A 23,533-nucleotide genomic window follows, 5' to 3' on the forward strand; every position below is an offset into this window, starting at 1 on the left:
TGACCTAGATCTCTGGGCATGTCATTAATTTGATTCCAGGATTTTTGGAATTAGAGACTAAACTACATTTTATTTCACGACCGTTACCAAACACTTGGTTTTAGGAAGATAATTTACAGATTATGCTCTTAAGGTTTTGGGTTCTGCTTCAGAAGCTGAACTAAGGCCTTTATTTCCTCATTTGCTGAGAAAGTGCAGTTAACCAGTATTAATTTCTGTTTCCTCTAAAAGTTTGTCTTTTGTGCCTGTTAGTCTGTGTATACTTTGGTATCTAAAATAGTATCCAGCTTATCTAAGGTTTTAGTATTTATTTTGAGTTTATAACAGTATTTCATAATGTAAAGGAGCATTTCCTCCATCCTTCCTTGTCTCGGTCTTAAGGAAGTATTGTGGCTCCTGTTGTCTGCATGGTTTGACAGTCCCCATGCTAGCTAAAATTTAGACCATCTTTGAACTTCTGCAAAATAACATCATTGTAAAAGCCCAGTAATAATAATTCTTCTGCAGATAATGCTTATGTTTATGGTGACCACATTACACGTGAGTAAATCCTAGGATAAAAACTGATATGTTAAAAGAGTACAGGAGCCAGCCCTTGAGTCTCTATCCTCTGCCGGGTCTCTTATCCCCCCAGTGATAAAGCCCCCACACCCTCCATAGCCTGCCCTGCACAGGTCTAACCATCTTCTCGTCTGTGTTTGCATTCAGGTAATGAAGGATTCAGCTCCGGAGCTGAATGTGAGTAGTTCTGAAACAGAGGAGGACAAGGAAGAAACTAAACCAGATGGAGAAAAAGATCCAGATTTTAATCAAGTATGTGTCGAAGCTGCTTTTTATTGTCCTACCTTCCGTCGTTCTGAAAGCAGCCACTCCAGGTCCCTGGAAATTGCTCCATCCCTTCCATGGGACATTGGTTCTCAGCTCCCTTCTTTGTTTGCCCTCTTTGCTTAGTTTTCATGGCTTGCAGTGGCAACCCTGATTTCTCTCAAAAAGCTGTGAACTGCATTATTCCAGAATTAATATATTTGTTGCTACTGAGTAGGAAAGGTTAAAATAGAATACAATGATTAAATCTTTTGCTGGAAAAGAAGACTAAAATGAGATCCATATCTTGGTTTGTTGTTTATTCATGGATTATTTAAGTATGAAAACATTAACTCAGTTTCCTTCATTACAAACAAAATATACTGTGGTCTTACTAATGGAGTTTATAGAAGAGATTTCTGCCTCTCTCTGTGTTAATCAAATGACCAGTTCAGCATTCGTCTTTTGTATTTCATTATGATAAATTTAATCTTTTTCTCCTAAAATTATATGTTTTCTTTGTATTTTGTTATGGTTTTCTATCCCACTTATTTTGTTGCTTGATTATATTGTGCATATTCATAGTGTTATTGGAGAAAAGTAACTTAAGAACAGGAAATAAAGTGGGAATATGGTTGATACAGGGTGTCGGTAAGTTTCAGCTTCTCAAAAACTCAGACCACTGTGTTTCAGGGTATTTTATGGATACCTTAAATTCATGGAATTTCTACTCTAATTAGAGTTTAGGTTTAACAGATGAGACATGTATTTTCTTTCTTTACTGCTAAAATACAGTAGTCAAATTATGGTTAACCTTCTCCCTGAAGGAATAAAAGTGTTAAAATGGCCATGTGCTGTATCTGAATCTGTTACAGAGCAGAGCTATCTGGGCTTGTTGGGCTCTCTGTACACACTGATACTATTACTTCATTTTCAACATTAAGAAAGTCTGAAAAGCCCTCTTGACTACAATCTTGGTCTCCCGGAGGTAAATGTTACTTGTAGTTTTCCAACTGGTACAGAGAGATAGCCCCATTTGTTTTCCATGGCTTGTTGGATCTCCTAAAACGCTCACTGTGAATACCTATGAAAAAGGATAAAATTGCACACTTTGTGCACCACCCAGCTGACCATGATCCACCACTCATTCAAATTTATGCTTCAGTCAGTCAGCGCTGGAGGGCCGCTTTGGTTCAGAAATAGCCAAACTTATACATTTTACAGGAATGCAGACAGAATTTTGATGGGACGTTATAAATACTGTGCTTATTCAGACCTTTGTAGATATAGGTCTTAATGTTTCTTGGGATGCTTTTTGAAATGATCCCTTGATTGGAGTTTGCAAACATATCTTTGTGGTCAGTTTCTAACCATATTTGTCATCAACTCTTCTCATGTCCCCATCGCCTCAGACCATCCATCTTGCAAGGCAGAGATCCACAAACTAGTTTGTTTGCTCATTTTGGTTGCTACATTAAAATCCCATGGGTATTGGGCAGTGAACATATCCACCAGACTTAGGACACTATTCTCTTGCGTTGCTTGGCTGGCAGTACGATAATTGTTTTAATCATTATGTCTTGGAAGTATGGTTTAATAATCAGTTGGAAATCTCATCTTTTTTTCAAGTCCGTTGTCACTGACTTCATTTTTTGTTCTTCTGGTAAACTTCGTAAATTACTGTGTAAAGCTTGATATGTACCTTCATATTGTCTGTCCTTAGCTTCTGTTTCAAGCTTTGCTTTTCAGCCTGAGTTATTTAGAAAACTTTTTATATTTTCAAGTGATGTAGATTTTTGGGAAGCCAGTTTTTTTGAATGTCTAGTTTTATTCATTGTGGTTATAACCACAGCAATTTTTAAAGAGTTGATGTAGAATTACTCTTCTCAGTTGTGGAGGACAACAGATTTCATATTTACAAATATGATAGAGAATGATGGGAAACATTGCCTTTTATGCTGTAATTTCTTTTATATATACATTATAATTTTCTCCTGTCTTCCCTCTCCTTGTTTGGATATTGTAATACTCTAGAGTGTTTTAAATATTTTATCCCTCAAAAAAATCTCGTGTGATCTTTCTTTAGAAGAGGAGATGGTCCCGGAAGAATGTCATGCCTTTCAGAAGTTCAGCATCCTGACATTTTCTTTGTAACGTGTTACGGTATCTCAGTACATGGAGAGCATCTGCAATTGCTGATTTAAATCCCCATAATAGGAAATGATGCATCTCCGCTTGTCCTTAATGGGGAGGAACAAATCCCCCTTTTTCCTCTAAGCTAGATCAACCCGGTCTCTTTGACTTTGACCTTTTCTACAATTCAGGTTAATGATGCACCCAGTGTTGGATATCACTTAGGTAATGGAAAGCTGTCTAAAAGCAGTGGGCTGTTTTTTGTCAAATAAGTTGGATTTAAATTCTGTGGGTTTTTTTGTTTTGTTTTTTTTTAATTCTGGGAGAAGCTTTTAGACCCATTTAAAATCAGAGCCATTAAAAAAATATATATCTTGCTCAGTGTGTAGGGATTTGTTATTTGGTTGTGTTTTGTATGTCTAAAGTAAAATTTTATTTCGTTGTAGATATTTTTATTCTTCCTAGTTGTGGGACTTAGGTGCAGCTTGATCTTTCCTTTGAACATTTGAGATTGGGGAAAATGATTAACTTTTTATTTATTTATTTTTAACTCCCCTTCCCACGTAACTTACTCTTCATGAATCTTAGAACCACCTGTGTATCTCTGTAGACTCGGGGCTAGAGCTGAACCTCGCTTTGCGTGGCGCCTATCCAGCGGGTGTCCCCCTGAACCAGTGCTCTTCTGGGCTTGTGTCCTGATCCTCCTCTGCTTTGTAAATCTCTGGAGCTCTGTCAGTAATGAGTGTGTGGCATCTGTGTCCATAATGACCCCTAAATCGCTCTGCTCATGCACAGCTAACACTCAGTGACAACTGCCGAAACCAGAGCCAGGGCCTGGGGGTTACCTCATCCAGATTTAATTAAAGCAGGGGAAAAAAGTTGTTTAAGGAATCTTGTTTCTCTCGTTCCTTGGCCTGGTTCACAGAAGACTCTTGACGGTTAACCTCCTTATGAGGCTTTTATGGGAGTGTTGTAGAAAGACATTTGGTCCTTACCTATCATTTTTTCTGAAGACTGCTGCATTATGAATTCTGTACCCATATGTATGCCTGTACATTTTGCCAAATTCTCTTTAGGTAGATGGTGTCCATCATGACTTCTCACCTCTAAATACTTAAACCAACATAAATAGGACAGTGTCCTATTACCCGGACTCAAATTTTTCGAGGTACCCCAAATATGTCCAAAATGATGTTTTCCCCTCAAACTAGCATGCCATCAGGGTATACATTTACTATATCTAGAACATTGGTCCCACCTCCTCACCCCCTTTCTTTTTGTCTTTGACATTGACTAGACACCAGTTGGATTTCTTACAGATTGTCCCATATCCTGGATTCAGCTGATTGCCTCCTTATATTACTGATGTTTCTTTGTTACTCTGTTCTCTATGTTTTCTGTCCACTGGAAATCGGATCTAAGTGTTTGATTAGATTCAGGTGTAACAGTATTGCAAGAATATTTCACAGTCGAAGCTATTTCGTGATCCTGTCAAGAAGCACAATGTGTCATCCTGTTTTTAGTTAAACCAAGTTTGATGTCTTTATTAATACTGTCTTTTGTTTTAAAGTTCTCAGCTGCTTCTCCTTAGCTTCCATGCCATTCTCAAGGGAAGAAAATGTTTAATACGAACGTTAGGATTCAGGTTGTTTATGAATTAAATTTAGCAATCTTAAAGTTCTTTAGTTTATCATATGTGTGTTTTTCTGATTTAAGGTCAAACATAACATTTTGCTCTTAAATGTCCTTTTTATAAAATTTTTTTCTTTTTAAATCCTGGAGCTTGCATGCAGTGAGAGAGGTATAGCTCACTTATCCTCCCCCTGCCCCCCCCCCCCCCCCCCCCCCGCCCCCCGACGGTTTTCTGTGAGCCTGCTATGTAAGAACCTCCGGGGAGTTTCTACTCATTGTTGACACTGAATTTCAAATGGTTAAGGAACCAATAAATAAACCAGTTTTGCCTACTTGATGTACTTAAGAGCATAGGTCACAGAATGGATAATTTCAGTGCTTTGTTTGTTTTGGATCTTTATTATAGAGCAACGGAGGAACAAAGCGGCAAAAGATAACCCATCAAAATTATATAGCCTATCAAAAGCAAGTCATTCGGCGCAGTATGCGACATAGAAAAGTCCGTGGTGAGAAAGCACTTCTTGTTTCTGCTAATCAAACATTAAAAGAATTGAAAATTCAGGTGAGGAAAATACAACTTTTGTTTAAGTATGCTCTGGACCTCGACTTCCATGAATTCCTGCTTTCCCTTATGTTTATATACGTCTGTTTTCTTTCATCGTCGGCCATTTTAACCTCTGTATGCTCATAGTATCAATCCATTGAGAGGGGATTCTTTTGATTTCACAATAATGCCTGAATTGAAATAACTCTTTCTTTTAGAAAGACTTAAAGTTTTCAAAATAGCCGGGAATCAGGGGCACCTGGCTGGCAGTAGTTGGTAGAGCATGTGACTCCTCAGGGTCATGAGTTCAAGCCCTTTGCTGAGCATAGAGACCATGTAATTGAAAAATAAATTAAAAAGTTTTTTAAACCAGACAGAATAACCAAGAATATTTCTGTGAAGGTGAGAGTGGTTCGGATTGTGAAAACTTGAGCAGGTTCTGAGTAGCTTTCCATAATGAGAAACAGAGCCATTTAACTTGTTCCATGCCGAGGTTGTTCCAGAATCATCGTTCCCTCACTTTATCATGCCCTGTGTTTTCCTTTGACCCCTTGATAGGTATTCGAGCCTATTACCAAGATGTGCTGTGAAACGTAAAGGGAATTAAAAGGCAGTTACTTGACTGTTGACTCACTCCAATGAGTCAGGAATTCTATCACAATATTTTTGGTGTTAGATAAGTCTCCTTGTTAAAATTTTAAAGTTACCTTTACCACCTCTCTTTATGGAGTGGTGTTTTCCAAATTGGTTTTTAAAGATTCATTTTAGATCTTTTCCTCCCCATCCCTCCCCCTGCCGTCCCCCAAACAAGCATTGGTTTGCACATCAGTTCAGTGAATGCAAGTAGGCATTATGAAAATACTTCGTGATTTTGTTATTTCTTGGTATCATTACAAAAGTAGTATAAATGAGTGTGGCAATGGTGTGTCCCAAAACCTCGGCAAGAGGGGCTGATAAGTTCAAGATGTCCATGAAGAAAATCTGGCCCCTAATCTGTTTCAGGCACTGATATATATCCAAAAAGTTGACCACACTTCCCTCTTTGCTACTTTCATGTGGCATAGTTTACTGGTTCTGCATTTTTTCTTGCTGCTGATATTTATCATTGTAATTGAGGCAAAAATACAGGCTTCCTTTGAGGGTGTTATATGTTCCAGATTGTCCTGGGAACAGTATTTCCCTTGGTTGAACCCGTGGCTCTGAAAATAAAGTGTTGGCATAATATCTTTACTCTGTTATTGTACCTTTTACATCTAAGAAAGCTTGTTTCTGTCACCGGCTTTTTGCCTGTCAGCGGTAAACCTCGAACATTCAAAACCTTTAAATTACAAAAAGAGTCCCTGTGGATAAAGACATTCAAAAAGCCTGTGCTGCTTTCTGCTTTTATTATGGACTACCATTTTTGAAGAACAAATCAAAAGTCAGCAGAAATATCCTGTGTATAGGAGCATGTTACCTGCACCAAGCTGCTGTTTGAAGTGAGCCACAGTTCAAATGAGACCCCCGATGTTCTCTTCCTGGATGGGTCCTTTGCAGTGTCCTTCCTCCCGCCCCCCCACCTGGGCTTTGAAGGCACTGTGATCCGGAGTCCAAACAAAGGGCAGTGAAATGTAATTTTCCCTCGCTGCCCAGTGGTGGCGGCTTTGAATCCTTCCACTAGACGTGACCTTTTGCCTGGCAGCCTGGCCAGCATTGGGGTTTGTAGTGGGTAGGAGTGTGACCCTCGGTTAGTGGTGGTCGTAAGTTTTTGTTGTTTTTTTTTTAAAGTATGTAATGCCTTTTTTTTTTATGTTTGATGGAGCCTTTCCTCTGAGGGATATTACATTTCCAAGTTAATAGGAGGACAACCTTTGTAAAATTGTAAATGTTTTATTCTGGACAAGCCCATTTACAGTTGCTTAAAACCTTAAGAAGCTTGCTTTCCCTGATTATTAATTCATCCACCTCTGATACCGTAAAGTAAGTGGAAGTACAATTGATCCGTCTCCTTTCACAGATGATGTTCGGTGTTTAATTGTATTATTTCATTTTCCCAAAGATAGGTTTTTTTTTTTTTTTAAAGATTTTATTTATTTATTCATGAGAGACAGAGAGAGGGACAGAGGCAGAGGGAGAAGCAGGCTCCCCGCGGAGCAGGGAGCCCGATGCGGGACTCGATCCCAGGACCCTGGGATCATGACCTGAGCCGAAGGCAGACGCTTAACCGACTGAGCCACCCAGGCGTCCCCCAAAGATAGGTTTTGAGCGGGTGATGTTGCCTGCCGTAGAGAGGAGGAAATGTTGGCCCAGAGGTTAAATGGCTGGCAGCTGAAGCCACTGCCCCTGGGTTTCCTTATTTCAGCCCCCCGCCACTCCCCGCTAGGGAACAGGGCTCTCGTTGTTCCTCATGTGCTCTGTAGATCAGGGATGCTCCACCTGCTTGATAAACAGACCCATATAAGAGTGATTATACTCAGGCGTTTTTATGGTTTGTGAATTACTGTACCGAAGGCCTCCATGCCTTTTATTGTCCCATTCCCTCATTCTGAAAGAGCGTTTTCTCCTCACTAGTGAGTACTTGTTTATCTTCCATGGCCCCCCTTCTACAGACCTGTCTATGCCTCCAGCTGTCCAACCGACTCTTTCCTCTGTCCTCCCCAGATCTGACATGTGCCTTCTGCCACCATCTAGGCTACATTGTTCTGCCCTCGCTCTCTGAACCCCTCCAGGGTGGGATTACTCACTTTTATATTTCCAGCATGGAGCTAAGCATTCGACTCATGGTGGCTTCTTAATAAAAGCGTTATTAGTTGTTGAGTGAAGTTAATTAAATGTCCTTGTCTGTGTCCTCAAAGTACTGAGCATCAGCCCCTCAGTGAGTGTGCTCGTGGCCGGAGGTATTTGCTTTGTCCACCCTCACGGGGTTTTGGGATGTGAGCAGGCGTTCCTGCAGTCCAGCAGCTGTGACATTGCCCACATTAAGTTGGCCCTAGACACCTCCACCGAAACTCGTTCTTTCTCCTGGGTCCCCTTTGTTAACCCAGGGCTGGTTGGTTACTTCTGCCTGTGTGCTGGGCTGGCTTTGGTAGACGTGTCCTGGTAGTACTTCCTACTCACCAGAAATACGTGTATCGATGCACAGGCAGGTCATTGATGATACCAGTGCACGGGAGCCACAGATCCATCTCTGGCTTTTGTGTTGTGTGTGTGTGTGTTTTGTTTTGTTTTATTTTTTTAAGATTTTATTTATTGACAGAGCGCACGAGCACACACACAAGCAGGGGGAGCAGCAGGCAGGGGAGAAGCAGACTCCCCGCTGAGCAAGGAGCCTGATGCAGGTCTTGATCCCAGGACCCTGGGATCATGACCTTGAGCCGAAGGCAGATGCTTAACTGCCTGAGCCACCCAGGCATATCCCGATCCATCTCCGTTTGTTTTCCAGGAGCTGTTATCCTTTTGCTAAGTCCAGTTAAGATTCTGACCTAACAGAGAGGAGGCCAGTGTTGTTATCCTTGTTCTTATTTTTCTGTATGCCATTATTAAAATCACATTTCTGGTCATGATCTTCTTGGCTTGGAAAGCTCTTGGGCTCTATTATACACACAGTTGGCTCAGGTCTGCTTCATCTTTCCAGAATCAGAGAGTAGAGGAGTAGAGTGCGTATAAAGGTAGAATAGTTTTCCCACAACATCATGGATATTGGTGCAATAAAACATATATGTCATAAAATACATGAAGCATTGAATAAGTTATGAAGCATTATAAAATGAGTACTCTTTTTAAAGATTTATTTTAGAGGGGGAATGGGCAGAGCAAGAGAGTTTTTTTGTTTGTTTTTTTGTTTTTTTTAGATTTATTTATTTATTTGACAGAGACACAGCGAGAGAGGGAACACAAGCAGGGGGAGTGGGAGAGGGAGGAGCAGGCTTCCCGCGGAGCAGGGAATCGGATGTGGGACTCGATCCCAGGACCCTGGGATCATGACCCGAGCTGAAGGCAGACACTTACGACTGAGCCACCCAGGCGCCCCACAGCGAGAGTCTTAAGTCGACTCCACACTTAGCGCAGAGCCCGATGGAGGGCTCGATCTCACAACCCTGAGATCTCAAATGTGTGCCAAAACCAAGAGTCACTCAACAGACTATGCCACCCAGGTGCCCCTAAAATGAATATTCTTGAACTCACCCTCCCAAGTTACAAATTAGAACTTATCATTGAAGGTGTCTGTGTGCTCCTGTCCAAGGCCAACTTGTCCTTGCCTGCCCACTGGTAATTACTATCCAGAAATGATAAAAATAAGACATTTTTGTGATGTTGAAAAAATGTGTATTATGCATCATAGTGTTTCTGAATGTATTTACTTTTTTCTTCTGAATGTATTTCATTTTTAACAACTGGCTTGAATTAGGATGGGGTATATGGTCCCTTAAGAAATTCCTATTTTGGTTCCAAAACAGAGACAAGACTATTTAAGAATATACAGCAATCTCAAGGGCTGAATTATTCAGTCTAGGCTTGCTAAAGGAATTAAAACCGAAAGAAGAATCCAAATGGCCTCCTGGTTAATTTAAAGATGGTCTTATGAAAGAATTTGGACTTGACTTGACAAAAGAATGTGGTACCTGGGGGCATGATGAGAGTGACCGTGATTTCTTTGCCCAGGACTTAAAACCAGAGGAGCTGTCAGCATGGTCCACCCTCTGCTCCTTCAGTTTGCCCACACCCCCCCCTCTGGGGGAGGCGGCAAGGTGCTCAACAAAAGGATCTGTGGGGGGCGCCTGGGTGGCTCAGATGGTTGGGCGTCTGCCTTCGGCTCAGATCATGATCCCAGGGTCCCGGGATCGAGCCCTGCATCGGGCTCCCTGCTCAGTGGGGAGCCTGCTTCTCCCCCTGCTCATGTCCCCTCTCTCTCTCTCTCTCTGTGTATCTCAGTGTCTTGAATGAATAAATAAACAAATCTTAAAAAACAAAAAAACAAAAAACAAAAGGATCTGTGGGTATACGTGTTCTCCAGCAGATCTCCTCAGGATGTTCCCAGATATGCTGGGATTATAGTCTCAGTGGGCGTGTAGCCAGTGGGCTGACTGTAAAGAGTAGTATCTTTCGTGGTCTGAAGACTTACTTGTTTTTGTTTTTTTTTAAAGAATCCATGTGTTCATTTATTCAAACAGGGTGTAAGTCTCAGTATTTTGCCTTATACAGACTTTCTTTTGTGTTGGCACAGATCATGCATGCGTTTTCAGTTGCTCCTTTTGACCAGAATCTGTCCATCGATGGAAAGATCTTGAGCGATGACTGTGCCACTCTTGGCACCCTCGGCGTCATTCCCGAATCTGTCATTTTGTTAAAGGTAGGTCACGGCTCCTCACCTGAGGAGATTCGGGGAGCTTTTGGGGACCTGCACCCATGTGTAACCTACCAGTGACCGTGGTTAGGATCGCCTCTGGGCCTCAGCAGGGTGTGCTAACAAGCGAGTGCCGTGGGGTTTTGCCGGCTTCGGGATTCTCCGGCTCTGGCTGAGCCACAGGAGACTGAGAGGAGGTCCGGACGTCGTTGGTTCTTGTGGGGTTCTCATAATTTTTGTTAAAAATAGTAGATATAGATTCAGCCTCTGCCCAGACTTCTGGATCAGCAGAATTACTTAACCGTACTTCTGTTAAAGCATCCTCTCTTTTCCTTCATCTTACAAGTACCAGCCAGTCAAGCTAGGAAACAAATATAAGACACGAGGTTTGGCCACAACAGTCAAAATACTTTTGGCTGTCTTAATGGGATTCTTGTCCAGGCCATGGAGATTGACTTTGGGTAGAGTGGATTTAGGAGAGGTAGGAAGTGTTTTAGAAAGGAGGGGTATCTGAGAGGTTGTCAAAGAAAAAAAGCCACTGAGCCAGCCTCGCTTAGCCCAGTCCTTGCCGTACTCCCTCCCTATGGGCTGGATTTCATCGCTTCCCTTTGCCTCTGGTTTCTCGGCTAGAAGTATCCCCACTGTGCCAAACACCCCTGCGTCACGCGGTAGAAACTTTGTCAGGTTTTTGAACTGTGAAATATATGCTTTTCATACCCTGGAGCCTTAGTTCTGGGGAGATCCAGTTAGGCCCTGAAACGAGGAAGCACATCCATACCCACTCCTCCACATATCCGCGAACCATCCTCCTACCACCCGCCCCCTCCTCCTGTTCCCCTTTTGCTTGTCTTGCAACTGTAGGTTCTGTGGAATTATTTTGAAAACCTAAAGTTGCCAAGTCCTTAAGGACCCTACTAGGTCCAAAATTCTCACAACAGCCCATTTTAATCAAAGGGCTTGCACTTTAGGCGGGCAGCTAGAGCCCACGCTGGTCATTGGCCTCTGCCCGTGCCGCCCACCCTGCCACAAGCTTGCACTCTGTGCTGGCTTCCATCCTGCAAAGGCAATGGGTGTTTTGTTCCTGGTGGTGAGGAGGGACACAGATGTCTTTTTAAGCTAACCTATTTTTAGGGAACCAGTCTGACTTGGTTTCCACCTAACTCACTCTGTCACCATCACCACTGGCTTCCTAGCTCGTATCATTTCAATCTGCGTTTAGTAATCTCAGGGGATCTAAACATTTCCATTTCGAAAAGTGTTTTTAGGAGCAGGAAAACAGTGCCACAGATAATGTACAGTTTTGAAGGTGATGGGTCTAGACCTACGTTGTGGTTGGCAGCGGCGTCCTCTGTGAGTGTTGGACATCGCTGGCTGTGCCCGAAGCCCGTTGTCTACTAGTGCTTGCATCGGTGTCCGTAGCCAGACACTCGTCGCCTCCTGGGCCCGACCCTTGTGGTGAGGTTCTGGCCTGCTCCTGCTCCAGGCTCCCGCTCCCCAAGGTTTTGAATTGTCTTTCTTTGTCTTCCTAGGCTGATGAGCCAATTGCGGATTATGCCGCAATGGATGACGTCATGCAAGGTAAAGTCAAACTTGTTGGAGGAATTTCTTGCTTAACTCGTTAGAATGATGGGGCATTATACCTAATGCAGCTTTTACTTTTAACTTTGAAAAAAGTTCTACGTGTTGATAGGGTGGGGTCTTACAGCATTTATCTTAGAAGCTCAGAGAAAGAGAAAGGTGCATACAAAAATTGGGGAAAGCTGAGAAGAGTAGTAATTATTTAGCTGACCTGAGGAAACCGGCTCACAGCTAAGTCTGCAGATGGAAGAGGTCTGCAAGAAGCAAAGGTCATTCAGATTGCGGAGCCTGCGACCAGAGGGAGGGCGACCGCTCACAGCCCCTCCTTTGACAACCCGTCACTGCTCCTTCCCCCACCTGTGCCTCGTGCCCACTGAGGGTGTGCGTCTCCGACCTTCAAACTACTTAAACCACAGAGGCGAGAATGAGGCTGTTCGTAGCACAGAGGGAGAGTACCCCTAGCTTCTTGTTCAGAAGCTGGCAGCCACCTCTACCTCCCACGCAGGAGGGAGGAGATCCCACTGGGGGGATAGTGGCCAATTCAAGGAAGTCACCGCCACATACCTATTTTTATAAAGTGGTTCATCTTCCAGGTACCCTTCAGGGAAGCCCCCCCCAGCGCCCCCTGAACAGAGTCCTCACACTTCAGGGTAGGAGGGGCAGCTCCAGACCACCATGCAGTGGCGGATTGAAAGCATGAAACCGAAAGTTGTCTATTAGCAGACTTAAAAAAAAAAAAAGGAACCCAGAGGAAGCAGTTGATGCAGAAAGCATAAGGAAGCTTAAAAATTAACTATACGTAATACAGAGAGACCACATAGCCAGGGGGCTAGATAGAAGGAACATTCAGAGAACAGAAGGGGATTCACGAAATTAAAAAATGATTGCACCAAGGGCGTGATACCATAAGTGAAAATCTAGGGATGGGAGGATCCTAAAAGCATCCAGAGATGCAAAGGAAAATGAGTCACATTCATAGAATAAAGAGTCAGGAAGACAGGTGCATGGAGCTGTGCCCACAGGCTTCTGAGGAAAATTGAATTCCAATCAGAATCTACATCTAGACAGACTTTATTCTGCCCTCACATGTGATGGCTCTTTGTGAACACATGTGAGGTCTCAAAACACTTCTCTCCCGTGCAGCGTTGGCCAAGATACTGTGGAAGGGTGTGTTCCTCTGAAGCAGGAGTGTAAGTCAAGAAAGACTGGAATGGTGGAACAAAAAAGTAGGGATCCCAGGAAAACATGCATGGGAACATAGGAAAAATGCCCTAGGAGATGGTGAAGGGAAATCCCGGAAGAGAAGCTCTGTGGCAGGTGGCGTGAGCATCCCCAGTCCAGATCACAGCTGGGGGCAGAGGGTGTCCATGGGGCAACATGGAAGTGACGGGTTGCTGTCTCGAGGTTTACACGTTTTTAAAAGAGCTTCTGCTTGAATTGGAGATGGTACAGAGAAAATGGAAGTCATAAATAAGGTAGCAGTTACCAAGACCAAAAAAAAAAAAAGTCCTACAAAACAGGAAATATAACCAAGGTCCACAAAGGGGTTCGACTGTGAGCCCTGTTCATGGAGTTGCATACCGGAGACCCACTGGCTTGAAAATTGTCTCTATCTGGATGATAGATGGGTTAGGGGGCCGGTGGCACGTAAGAGCTGGTAGAAGAACTAAATGTGTATCTTTTGTTGAGGAAGTTAGTAGATACCATCTAAAGTTAGGAAGTAACAATGTAGTTGACCCTTGAACAACAGGGCTTTGAACTGTGCAGGTCCACTCATACGGGGTTTGTTTTTTGTTTTTTTTCAATAAGTGTACGTACAGCACCGTAAATGTATTTTCTCTTAAGATTTTTTTTTTTTACATTTTTCTCAGGGCACCTGGGTGGCTCCGTCGGTTAAGCGTGTCTTGACTTCAGCTCAGGTCATGATCTCAGGGCTCTGGGATCGAGGCCGAGTCTGCTTTAGGGTTCTCTCTCTCCCTCTCCCTCTGTCCCTCCCCCACTTGCCCTCTCTCCCTTAAATGTTTAAAAAAGAATAATAACATTTTTTTTCATTAGTTTACTGGATTGTAAGAATACGGTCTATAATATATACAACATACAAAATTTGTGTCGCATGACTGTTCTCAGGAAAGCTTCCAGTCGACTTTTAGGGGAATCCAAAGTTAAATGTAGATTTGGGACCACGCAGTGAGCCAGTGCCGCCAACCCCGAGTTGTTCGAGGGTGAACTGAGTAAGCGTATTATCTGGAAGTAAAGTGCAGGAGAAGGCGCTGCCCGACTCTGAGGTGGTTCGTTCTAGAGTGTGGGAATGGAGGGGGGCGGGGGAGAGCAGCTCCAGAGGGCATCCCATGGCTGTCTCCAGGCCTGCCTCCCCTGGGGTCCTACAAAAGCTCTCCAGTTACAACCATTCCTCTACTGTATTTGACTTTTCAAATGATGGACGTGTGTTGCTTTGATGAAAATAAAACAAAACAGAAAGACTCTATTCTCACCCAAAACTTCAAAGGTAATCATTATGGGTGAGTAAGGTAATTAGAAGTTATTTTAAACTTTTTGTCTTTAGGCATCGAAGTGACCTTACTGTTGTCTGTCCCAGCAGTCTTTCCATTTTGGAATTATTTTTTTCTCTGTCTCTTTCTTTTTTTCTAGTATGTATGCCAGAAGAAGGGTTTAAAGGTAAGTTACATTTGTCATGTTTTGTTCATGAATGTCAGAGTCCTACTGTAATTTTCTCTTAAAGCGAAGGCCATAATTTGATTTTAAAATTTAATTCAATCTGAGTCTCATGACTGAAATTAATTTTAGTTAAATGCATTTTTTATTCAAGCAGCTTCATTATCTTTTTCAGCACTCAGGCCTGAGATAGGGCCTGTGTGTTCACAGTATCTCCTGCCAGATGTCCATTTTGCTTTCCCTTTCTCATTTGGAGGGGCAAGGTTGGGGGATTAGCTACTGGCATTTCGACATTTATATTTGCCTGTTCCCAGTTCCTTCTATCAGTCTCATCTTAGAGGAAAACAGTTTGTGTATCACTGGTAAGAATTAGAGGAAAGGAATTTGCTGCATTATATCCGGTTCAGTGAAAAGGTTTCGTCAGTCTGTTGAGAATCCAGGTACTTCTTGGATTATTACTTTGGATGGAGACACAGTGGTGTGTTGTCCCCTCATGGCCACTATAGTCGTGTACGCCAGTAACATTTGTTAATTTGTCAAATACAGACCTTTGATATTTACAGATTTAACTGTTGCCGTCTTGAATCTTTTTGGCCTACTCCAGAGGTCCGTGGCAGCTTGTGATTTTGCCAAGGAATGAGTTTGCATCAGATATCAGGGGTTCTTTGCTAAAGCAAATGAGTGAGCACAGCTACTGGCCTAAATAAAGCCTTCCTGTCAATGCAGCTTTGTTGTCTACACGTTACCACTACAAAGAAACTACTGATGTGGTTAAAACAAAACAAAACAAAGCAAAAAATTTCTTTATGAGAAACGGCCATCAAATGAAAGCATCAATAAAATCTGATTAACGTGTGTGAAGATACCGCGTAGGAACATGGCTTTCAGCAGAAATGTGATTTAGCTAAAAGCGTGGAGTCTGCTGATATTTTTCCTTGTCCTTCAACATCAAGGGGCTGCTGTGCTTTAATTGGATATTCCCTGTTGATGATGCGTTCTTGGCAAATGGAATACATGAACTCTTAATTTTCAGTTCACAACTGTACTTCCACGTGTGTTTCTTTTCCCAGGTACTGGTCTTCTTGGACATTAATCTTTTGAACACTTGCTGACTTCTAAAGAAATGACCAGAAGGGAAGAGAGAAGTTTGGCATGTTAGGGCATTACTGAAAAGGTGGATTTAAGAATTAAACCATTCTATGACTCTTCCAAAAGGCAGAGAACTATTCCGAAGTGACTGTCCCAAATGCCTTATGTCAAATAAAGCAGATTGCACTGAAGGACATCAGACTTGAAGGAAATGTTTCAAATTTTATATTTAAGGGAGGGTGGTGGGCGGGAGGGGGCAAGTACAGATCGAACCAGTTTAGTAGCAGTAACAGTAAATCATGTTTACATATGAGATTTATAGTCACGGGAGGGAATAAAGTTCTGTTATATTTCCTTGCTCGAGTTTCATACCAGATGCATTGGTCCATAAAGGATTTGTATCACAGTAGATGGGACAACATTCTGCTCTGAACTAAAAAGTAATTCTTTAGAGACATAACCTGCTTACCAATACCTGTCTTTGATTCATATTTTACTTTCAATAAAGCATGAAAGTGAAGAACTTGCTGTAACTGTGGAACAGTGTCTTCAGATTAGCCTCCTCTCCGCGTCGGCTCCAGCACACCCATCCTACACACAGCCCACCGGTCCCTCTCTTATTGTTGGGTCAGGGACGAGGCACCTGCCTGTGCCCTGCAGGGAGCGAGGGATGGTGTCTGGGCTTCAGTGCCTTGGCTTCCTGCATTCAGGAAGGATGGTAAATGTGTAGAACCTGTGATAGCACCTTCCTCCAGTTTGGCTCTTTATTCAGAATTGGGAAATCGAGTATACCTTGCACTTCTCAAAAATCTGACCATCTTATAAGAAGAGTATGGTGGACTGAAGTACGTTTGGATAACATAAGTTTTTTTATAAAAATTTATTCTTCCCATTCTCCAAGTCTACCATTTCTTGGATCTCGTTTCTCTTTTTGAAAGCATTCCTTTGAAATGCCCAGAAAGGAGCTTTTAGATCACTTTGTTTAAACAAGGGAAAAAAAGTGTATGGATGGGGTGTGTTGTTTATCCAACTCAGGATTATTGTTATTAGTAGAACATAACCGAAACAACATTCTTAAGAATATTGGGGGGGTGGGTTTAAATGGGACTTAAGATGAGTGGGTTTCACTGTTTTCTGTCGAGTGTATGTACATGTTTGGGGCAGAGATGCTGACTCAGGCATCTCTCTTGCAAACACTTTTTTTTTAATCCTTGGTTTGTGCTACGCTCCACCCTCTCCTCTTTTTCCTCGCTAAAAATTTAAACTAAATAATAGATGGGAGAGGCAGGTTTCAATTTAAGGACCGGTAACCTTGGCAGATCCCTTTTGAATAGCTCTTTTCATCTGAATAATTATGGCTGTTTGGTAAAATTACAACTTCTTGCTTGTGTTTCCCCTCTGTGTTTGCAATGTCTCCAGTCTGTGCCCCCTGACGAGGTGGGGCGGGGGGACGTTTAATGAGCCTTTGTGGGAGAGTGAGAGCTGCACACAGGACCCCTGAAAGCCATCCTAGGAACCAGCTGTTCCCGCCTTGAGGTCCGTCAGCATAGGGAGTGGACTGGGAGTTGAGATTGCCGATAGCGAATACTGAGTTGTAAGTCCCAGTCTTTTATTTCCCTCCAAAGAAATGAAGCTGGAACATAAAAGTATTAACACACCAAGCAACTTATTCTTTCCCAAGGTAAAGACTTGTGAACAAGTTCACTTAGTGCTCAGCGGAGCGGCTTCCGTTTCCCTACAAAGAAGCTATTCGGCCGAAAATTGTTCTTTCTGGGGACTGACACAGACATGTCTGTAGCCCCAGAAATCTGATTTCTTTTTTCCAATTTGCTGTTTATAACAGTTTTAAAACGTATTACTTGAGTCTTTTCCCCTTATGCAATGATTCAAAATAACAGCCTTTTGGAAGTCTTCAGGATGACAAGCCAGTCTCTGTAGTGGCTCCTATATGAACTGCCCAGGGGTGGGAGTAGGCTGGGTCCATTAGGAGCCGGCGATGCTGCAGGCAGCGGTCTTCCTCTTGCCCCAGCAACTTCCCTTGTCCGACCAGCGCTACTCATCAGAGCTGCAGTGCTGTGAAGCTTTATTAGAAATGCAGGACGGGGGGCGCCTGGGTGGCTCAGTCGTTAAGCGTCTACCTTCGGCTCGGGCCATGGTCCCAGGGTCCTGGGATCGAGCCCCACATTGGGCTCCCTGCTCCACGGGAAGCCTGCTTCCCCCTCTCCCACTCCCCCTACTTGTGTCCCCTCTCTCGCTGTGTCTCTGTCAAATAAATAAAATCTTTAAAAAAAAAGAAAGAAATGCAGGACGGGCGCCTGGGCGGCTCAGTCGGTTAAGCGTCTGCCTTCAGGTCGGGTCGTGATTCTGGAGTCCGGGGATCTGAGCCCCATGTTGGGCTCCCTGCTCAGCGGGGAGTCTGCTCCCTCTCCCTCTGCCCCTCCCCCTGCTCGCTCGCTCGCTCTCAAATAAATCTTAGGGGCGGGGAAAAAAAAAAGAAATGCAGGAGGTCAGGCGGGGTAGGGTACCTAGCTGGCCGACCTGGAAGATTGTGTGACTCGACCTTACGGTCGTGATTTTGAGGCCCACGTTGGGTGTAGAGATTACTTAAATGCAGGAGCTCAGGCCCCAGACAGACGAGATCTGCATCCACAGGCCACTCCTATGCTCTTAGAGGTTGAGAAGCCTGGACCTGGGGCCTGGGACCTCTTCCACCCCCAGTAGGCAGAGTTACAAAGAGATGTATGTATGTATTTAGTGTCCTTGCACTGCCACCCTCGCACCTCGTGCAGAGAAAACAGCTACAAGGTATCACCTAAAACCCAGTTCTTGGCTTTGTATTTACAAATATGTGGAGACCAGTTGTCTTATGGGCTGTGGCCACACTGAAGCGCAGAGACTCTTAATCAGCTTTTTTATGCCGTGCATCAAAGCAGTTCTTGGTAGAAGGTATTATGAAGCCTGAGATTGTCCCCCTTATATTTCTGACCACTCGTTAAGCCCAAACTCCTGTGTATTACAGACCACACTGGGACAGTTTGTTGACATTACCTGAAATACAGGTCACCATTTGGACGTCTTCAATCCCTGGGGAAATCTTCCTGTGTATTAATGAGCCTTGTTGTTTAGAATTACTCTTACCTTTCTGCAAAATTAAAAAGAAATGAGTGTCCCTTTATTTCCGTGAAATCCTAATCCAGAGTGAATTTGTTTGTTACTTTAACTCTCCAGTGAGTGGTCCGTGCAGTCAGGGACTTGTTGATCAGACCCTGGTTAATATTTGAAGCCGATTCTGGTACTGAAGAACCTGTTTCAAATGCCCGAGGGATGATTTATCTCTGTCTAAACAAGCTACTGAAGTGAAATGAGCATTAAAGCCTGTCCTTCCTGTTACTGAATCATGGAGGAGTATCACATCCTTTCTCTCTGGCATTGTAATGTTCTGTTTGCTTAGTGTTAAAGAGGACTGTGAACAGAGTTCAGTGTGATGAAAAGCCAGCATTTTCATTTTAAGGAGATTATCACCCCTTTGCCAACGCCTTGTGTCCCACACCCACCTCCAGGGCACAGGGTTGTGTCACCAGCTACATCTCTGATTCTGAAGGCTAACGGTTCACCGCCCCAAGCCCCAGACATCGTGTGGACCCCAGTATTGCTGGGGATTTGATCATCAGCATTATTGGGATGCTTTGTTCATTAAAATACAAACTGTAAACATTCGTACATGGTAGCACTTAGATATTTCACTGACTCCGTGCCAGGTCAGGAGTCTAGTAGACACAGAAAACCGCCTCTCCATCTCCTACATGCCAGACCTTTTGTTTTTAGGTCTGGCTGTTAATTGGGCCAAGGAGTCTGCCAGCTGGTCGGTACAGCACATACATGTGTAGGTGGCTGTTGAAATGGCAAGTTTGAGAAGTCGTGTCACCTGGTTCCAGATGATTCTACCATTTACCTTGAAACTAAGCAAAGTTACTTTGCTTTGTCTTAGTTTCCCCGTCTCTTAGAAGGGGGCAGTATTTGCTGCCTTGTTTACCCTCCCACACTGAAGATCAAGCAGTAATAAACGTCATTTGGGGTAAAATGCTGTGTATTATTCTTTGTAATTAGAAAAAAACTCTAGTCTTTGTGAGTGAATGCCATGGAATCTTTTCCACAAGTCTTCTAAAAGGGATCATGGAGGGGCGTCTGGGTGGCTCAGTCGTTAAGCGTCTGCCTTCGGCTCAGGCCTGGGATCGAGCCCCCCATCGGGCTCCCTGTTCAGTGGAAAGCCTGCTTCTCCCTCTCCCACTCCCCCTGCTTGTGTTCCCTCTCTAGCTGTCTCTCTCTGTCAAGTAAATTAAAAAATCTTTAAAAAAATAATAATAAATAAAAGGCGTAATGGAGCCACATAGCCAAGCTGCCCCACACCCCCCTCTCAGAACTTCAGCGTGCACCTTATGCTGGAAGCCCTTAGAGCTAAAATCGTGACTGGACAGGTGTTCAATCATCCTGTTACATAAATCTTTCCTCTTGGCTGGTAAGGAAAATGAAGCTAACGGCCAAGCCGTAAGCTGCCTCGATTCTGTTTGTTTGCAGGATCATGTTGAAAGGTATTTGAAACACGTTTAGAATGTGTGTCGAAGATTTATGTCTTTGTGATGGGCAGGTCCTGCCCTAGAGGGGAGCTTCCGATGTTTTGATTGTCATTGCCAAGATCATCAGGAACAGGTGCTGTGAGCTTCAGAGGCAGGGCTGTGGGGGCACCAGGGAGCACGATGCAATGCAGAAGAATCACGTGTTTTTCATTTTTTATTTACGTCTTGAGACTTTAGTGAAAAATATTATTCACGAGTCGAAGTACATGGAGCCGGCATTTCTGTTTCCCCTTCCCCAGCAAATAAACCACAGGACCAGTTTTATCGAATGAGTACAGCATACTGCTAACCAAAGCATCACTTTTCCAAAAATGCATACGTTTCAGACGAATTGGTGACATTTCTTCATATGGTAAGATTTAAGTATCCTTTCTGAGCCTCATGAGATTTTGGGAAGAAGGAGGTTGCCGAATTCATCTCATAGTGACTTGCCAGGAGTGGTGTGTCACCTTCTAGGTGACACTGGTCTGCCTTTAGTACCGGCACCTGCCATTACTGCCCCGAGCCTTTGCTGTATCCCTCCCAGGAGAGGCAAGAGCATGATCCCCGAAGAAGCAGATCCTACTGCCAAATGGCCTCCATCCCACAAGCAGAAGTGACATGTTGGCTCTTCCCATACTGTGTCTTCACACTTTCTCATTCATGAGGCTGGTCTGAATTTTCCCTGAAGTTAGTCCGAAGAGCTTGATCTCACAGAGGGGCCTTCGTCTGCTCCCACCCCTCCCCCCAGCACGCTTAAGGAAAAGAAAAAAAAAAAAATCCCTGCTTTCAAGGACTTGGCTCAGGCTGCCTAGGCCAGGGCCTGTGGAGAGAGACCGTCTCAGCCAGAGCGGGAGCCAGGCTTCTCTCAGCACCCAGAATGGCAGCTTGAGTCCCAGATCTGTGTTAGTCCTGGCCAGGGGAGGCAGGCCCCAGGCCACAGGAAGTGGGGGGCACATCCCGGGGAAACCGGAAGGCCTAGGCGGCCACTGCCTGGGTTAAATCATTGCTAGTCTGCACACTCGTATCTTGGTTCTCCTCCCCTCCATTATTCTCTGGCTTATTTGTGTTTCTAACCAAGGGAACACTTAACTGCTCCCGGCTCTTTTTATGTTCCTGGACAAATGTGTTCCCCTTCGGGCCCAAGTGTTCTCTCTGAAAGGAAGTTGGACGTGTAGAAGTTGTCAGACATGAACTAGGAAAGAGACAGGGGGGCCTCCTCTCTTTGCCTCCACTCCCACACCCACCTACCCCCTTGAGGAAGCACTAGGCAGTGCATTTGGAAAACCACCCAACTAGGCAGCCTCTAAGGACTTCTCTCCTTTTATCAGTCTGCAAGTTGTCTCTGGTTAGTTTATGCTGCTGTTTTTGCTGCAAATTCTCCCATCCGCAACATGCACTGCTTCTCTGGATGAAAGAGCATCCAAGCAGTGCTAGACTACCCAAGATTCTGGAACTCAAGGGAAATGTTTATTTTTGTCTTACTGGGAGCCAGAGTTCGGGGAGTTAGGGCTGGGCTGGGTCTTACTTAGGTCTGCAGCAAAAACCGCTCCAGTCCCAGAAAAGGAATCAACGTGTTTAGTGCTAGATGTTCTAGCTCCCTGAGTGTAGGGGCTCTGACCACCTTATTCTCCACTGTTGCCCCAGTAGCCACATGATATGTTCTCAGCTGGGAAAAATGAATGAACACCTCAGCATCCGCTAGAAGCTCTTCTGTGCCAGTAAGATCCCAGCAGAGAGCTTTCTATTGCTTTCATGTGACCAGGGCTGCCCCCACCTTTGGGCTTGTCTCTTTTGTCCTCAAAATAGGGACTCCCTAGCTGTGTTTGCATTCATGAGCCAAAGACTTCTGTAACCCAACAGTGGGGGCCCCCGGGGCAGCCAACATCAGCATGAGCCGCCCAGCCATCCTGTCTTGTTCTCACTGGGGTGGAACTGTCCTCCCAGCCACCCCTGCGGCTCTGGTTTCCCAGCCCCTCCTAGACCTTTCTCATGCTCCATGGATAGCACACCTTGGGGACCCACCGCTTTTGAGGTTTCTTCCCCTGCTTTTCCTGCTGGGCGGCCTCTGTCCCCACTTTTCTCCCCTTTGATCCGGTGCGGGGAGGGGGCACAGAGAGAGGAGTTCTTGCCAGGAGGCAGTTGCCCCCTTTAGGACTCCCTCGTGCCTTATTTGGAGTTTACTGTTGTGCCACCCACGTTTTCATTCTCCAGCCTTCTTAGATGTCAGATGTTTTGAAGCCAGCTTTCATTTTTCAGCAGTTGGGAGGGCAGGGGTGGTGGCTAGGTTGCAGTGTATTAAGTGTTTGAAAAAGAAAAGGCTTGTGCCCAGAGGCAGCCGTGCGTGAGCGGTCAGTCCTGAGTGGTTTGGATTGAAATAGGCCAGGGAAAGTAAAGCTCTGGGGTCTTTGTCCCATCTTCCCTCCAGTCCCCAGGCTCCATGCCAGGCTGCATGCCCAGCCCCCTACGGCACGTGTTGCCTTCACCCCAGGGGCCCTGACAGTCTCAGAATGGTGCCCCCCAGAACACACTGGAGATTATAAGCCTCTTGCACTGAGGTTTTCTCTAAAGAGGAAAATGCTGTAATCGAAAGCTCCTTGATTATAAAGAAGGAATAGAGAGGCTTGGCATAGAAGAGCCTTCGTTCCTCGGCCTACTCAGCCAGGGTCGGGCACATGCAGTCCCCCAGCGCCAGGAGGACCTTAGGCCCTTGGGGAACTTGGGAGTCTGCCCGTCCAGAGCATGAAAGGTCACAGCTGCAACTGTTCACCTCGTGCGTTTTCGTGCCGCTGCTGCCTCCGTCTGCCCCCCTTGCGCTGACTCAGGTGGGGCACGTTGGTCTCCACTCACAATCTGGAGTGGTACCATTGGCCATTAGCTAATTACCATTAGCCAGAGTTGGGAGCCCGTGGCCTCTCTGTCTCACAACAGGGAGGGGGAGAGGGCTCTCTGGGGGAGTAGTCGAAGCAGGAAAAGACACTGGGACTGTGATCCGAACTGCATTCAAGGATCCATCTGGCCCAGGGTCCAAAAAGCGGGAGGATGGGAGGCGATGTGGTGCTGAGTTCCGAGAACTCTGGAATTTGTGTGTCCTTCCTGAGATGCGTGAGCCCAGCCCTGCTGTAGGCCAGCCAGCCCAGCCCA

General features: G+C 44.6%; 1 protein-coding gene across 2 annotated transcripts in view; it reads left to right on the top strand.

Annotated features, from left to right (window-relative positions):
• USP48 (ubiquitin specific peptidase 48) overlaps positions 1-16,314 on the top strand; it is a 93,968-nt gene extending 77,654 nt beyond the window's left edge. For both annotated transcript variants that reach the window (XM_032391755.1, XM_032391764.1), the window contains exons 22-27: positions 709-813; positions 4,976-5,131; positions 10,317-10,442; positions 11,966-12,014; positions 14,664-14,690; positions 15,758-16,314. In XM_032391755.1, coding sequence (XP_032247646.1) covers positions 709-813; positions 4,976-5,131; positions 10,317-10,442; positions 11,966-12,014; positions 14,664-14,690; positions 15,758-15,780 — 486 coding nt within the window. In that variant the 3' untranslated portion in view covers positions 15,781-16,314. The remainder of the gene's footprint in view (positions 1-708; positions 814-4,975; positions 5,132-10,316; positions 10,443-11,965; positions 12,015-14,663; positions 14,691-15,757) is intronic.
• The last annotated feature ends 7,219 nt before the right edge of the window (positions 16,315-23,533 follow it).

Source organism: Phoca vitulina, unplaced genomic scaffold, assembly GCF_004348235.1.
Source record: "Phoca vitulina isolate PV1807 unplaced genomic scaffold, GSC_HSeal_1.0 scaffold2, whole genome shotgun sequence".
In the NCBI taxonomy this organism is placed as follows: domain Eukaryota; kingdom Metazoa; phylum Chordata; class Mammalia; order Carnivora; family Phocidae; genus Phoca; species Phoca vitulina.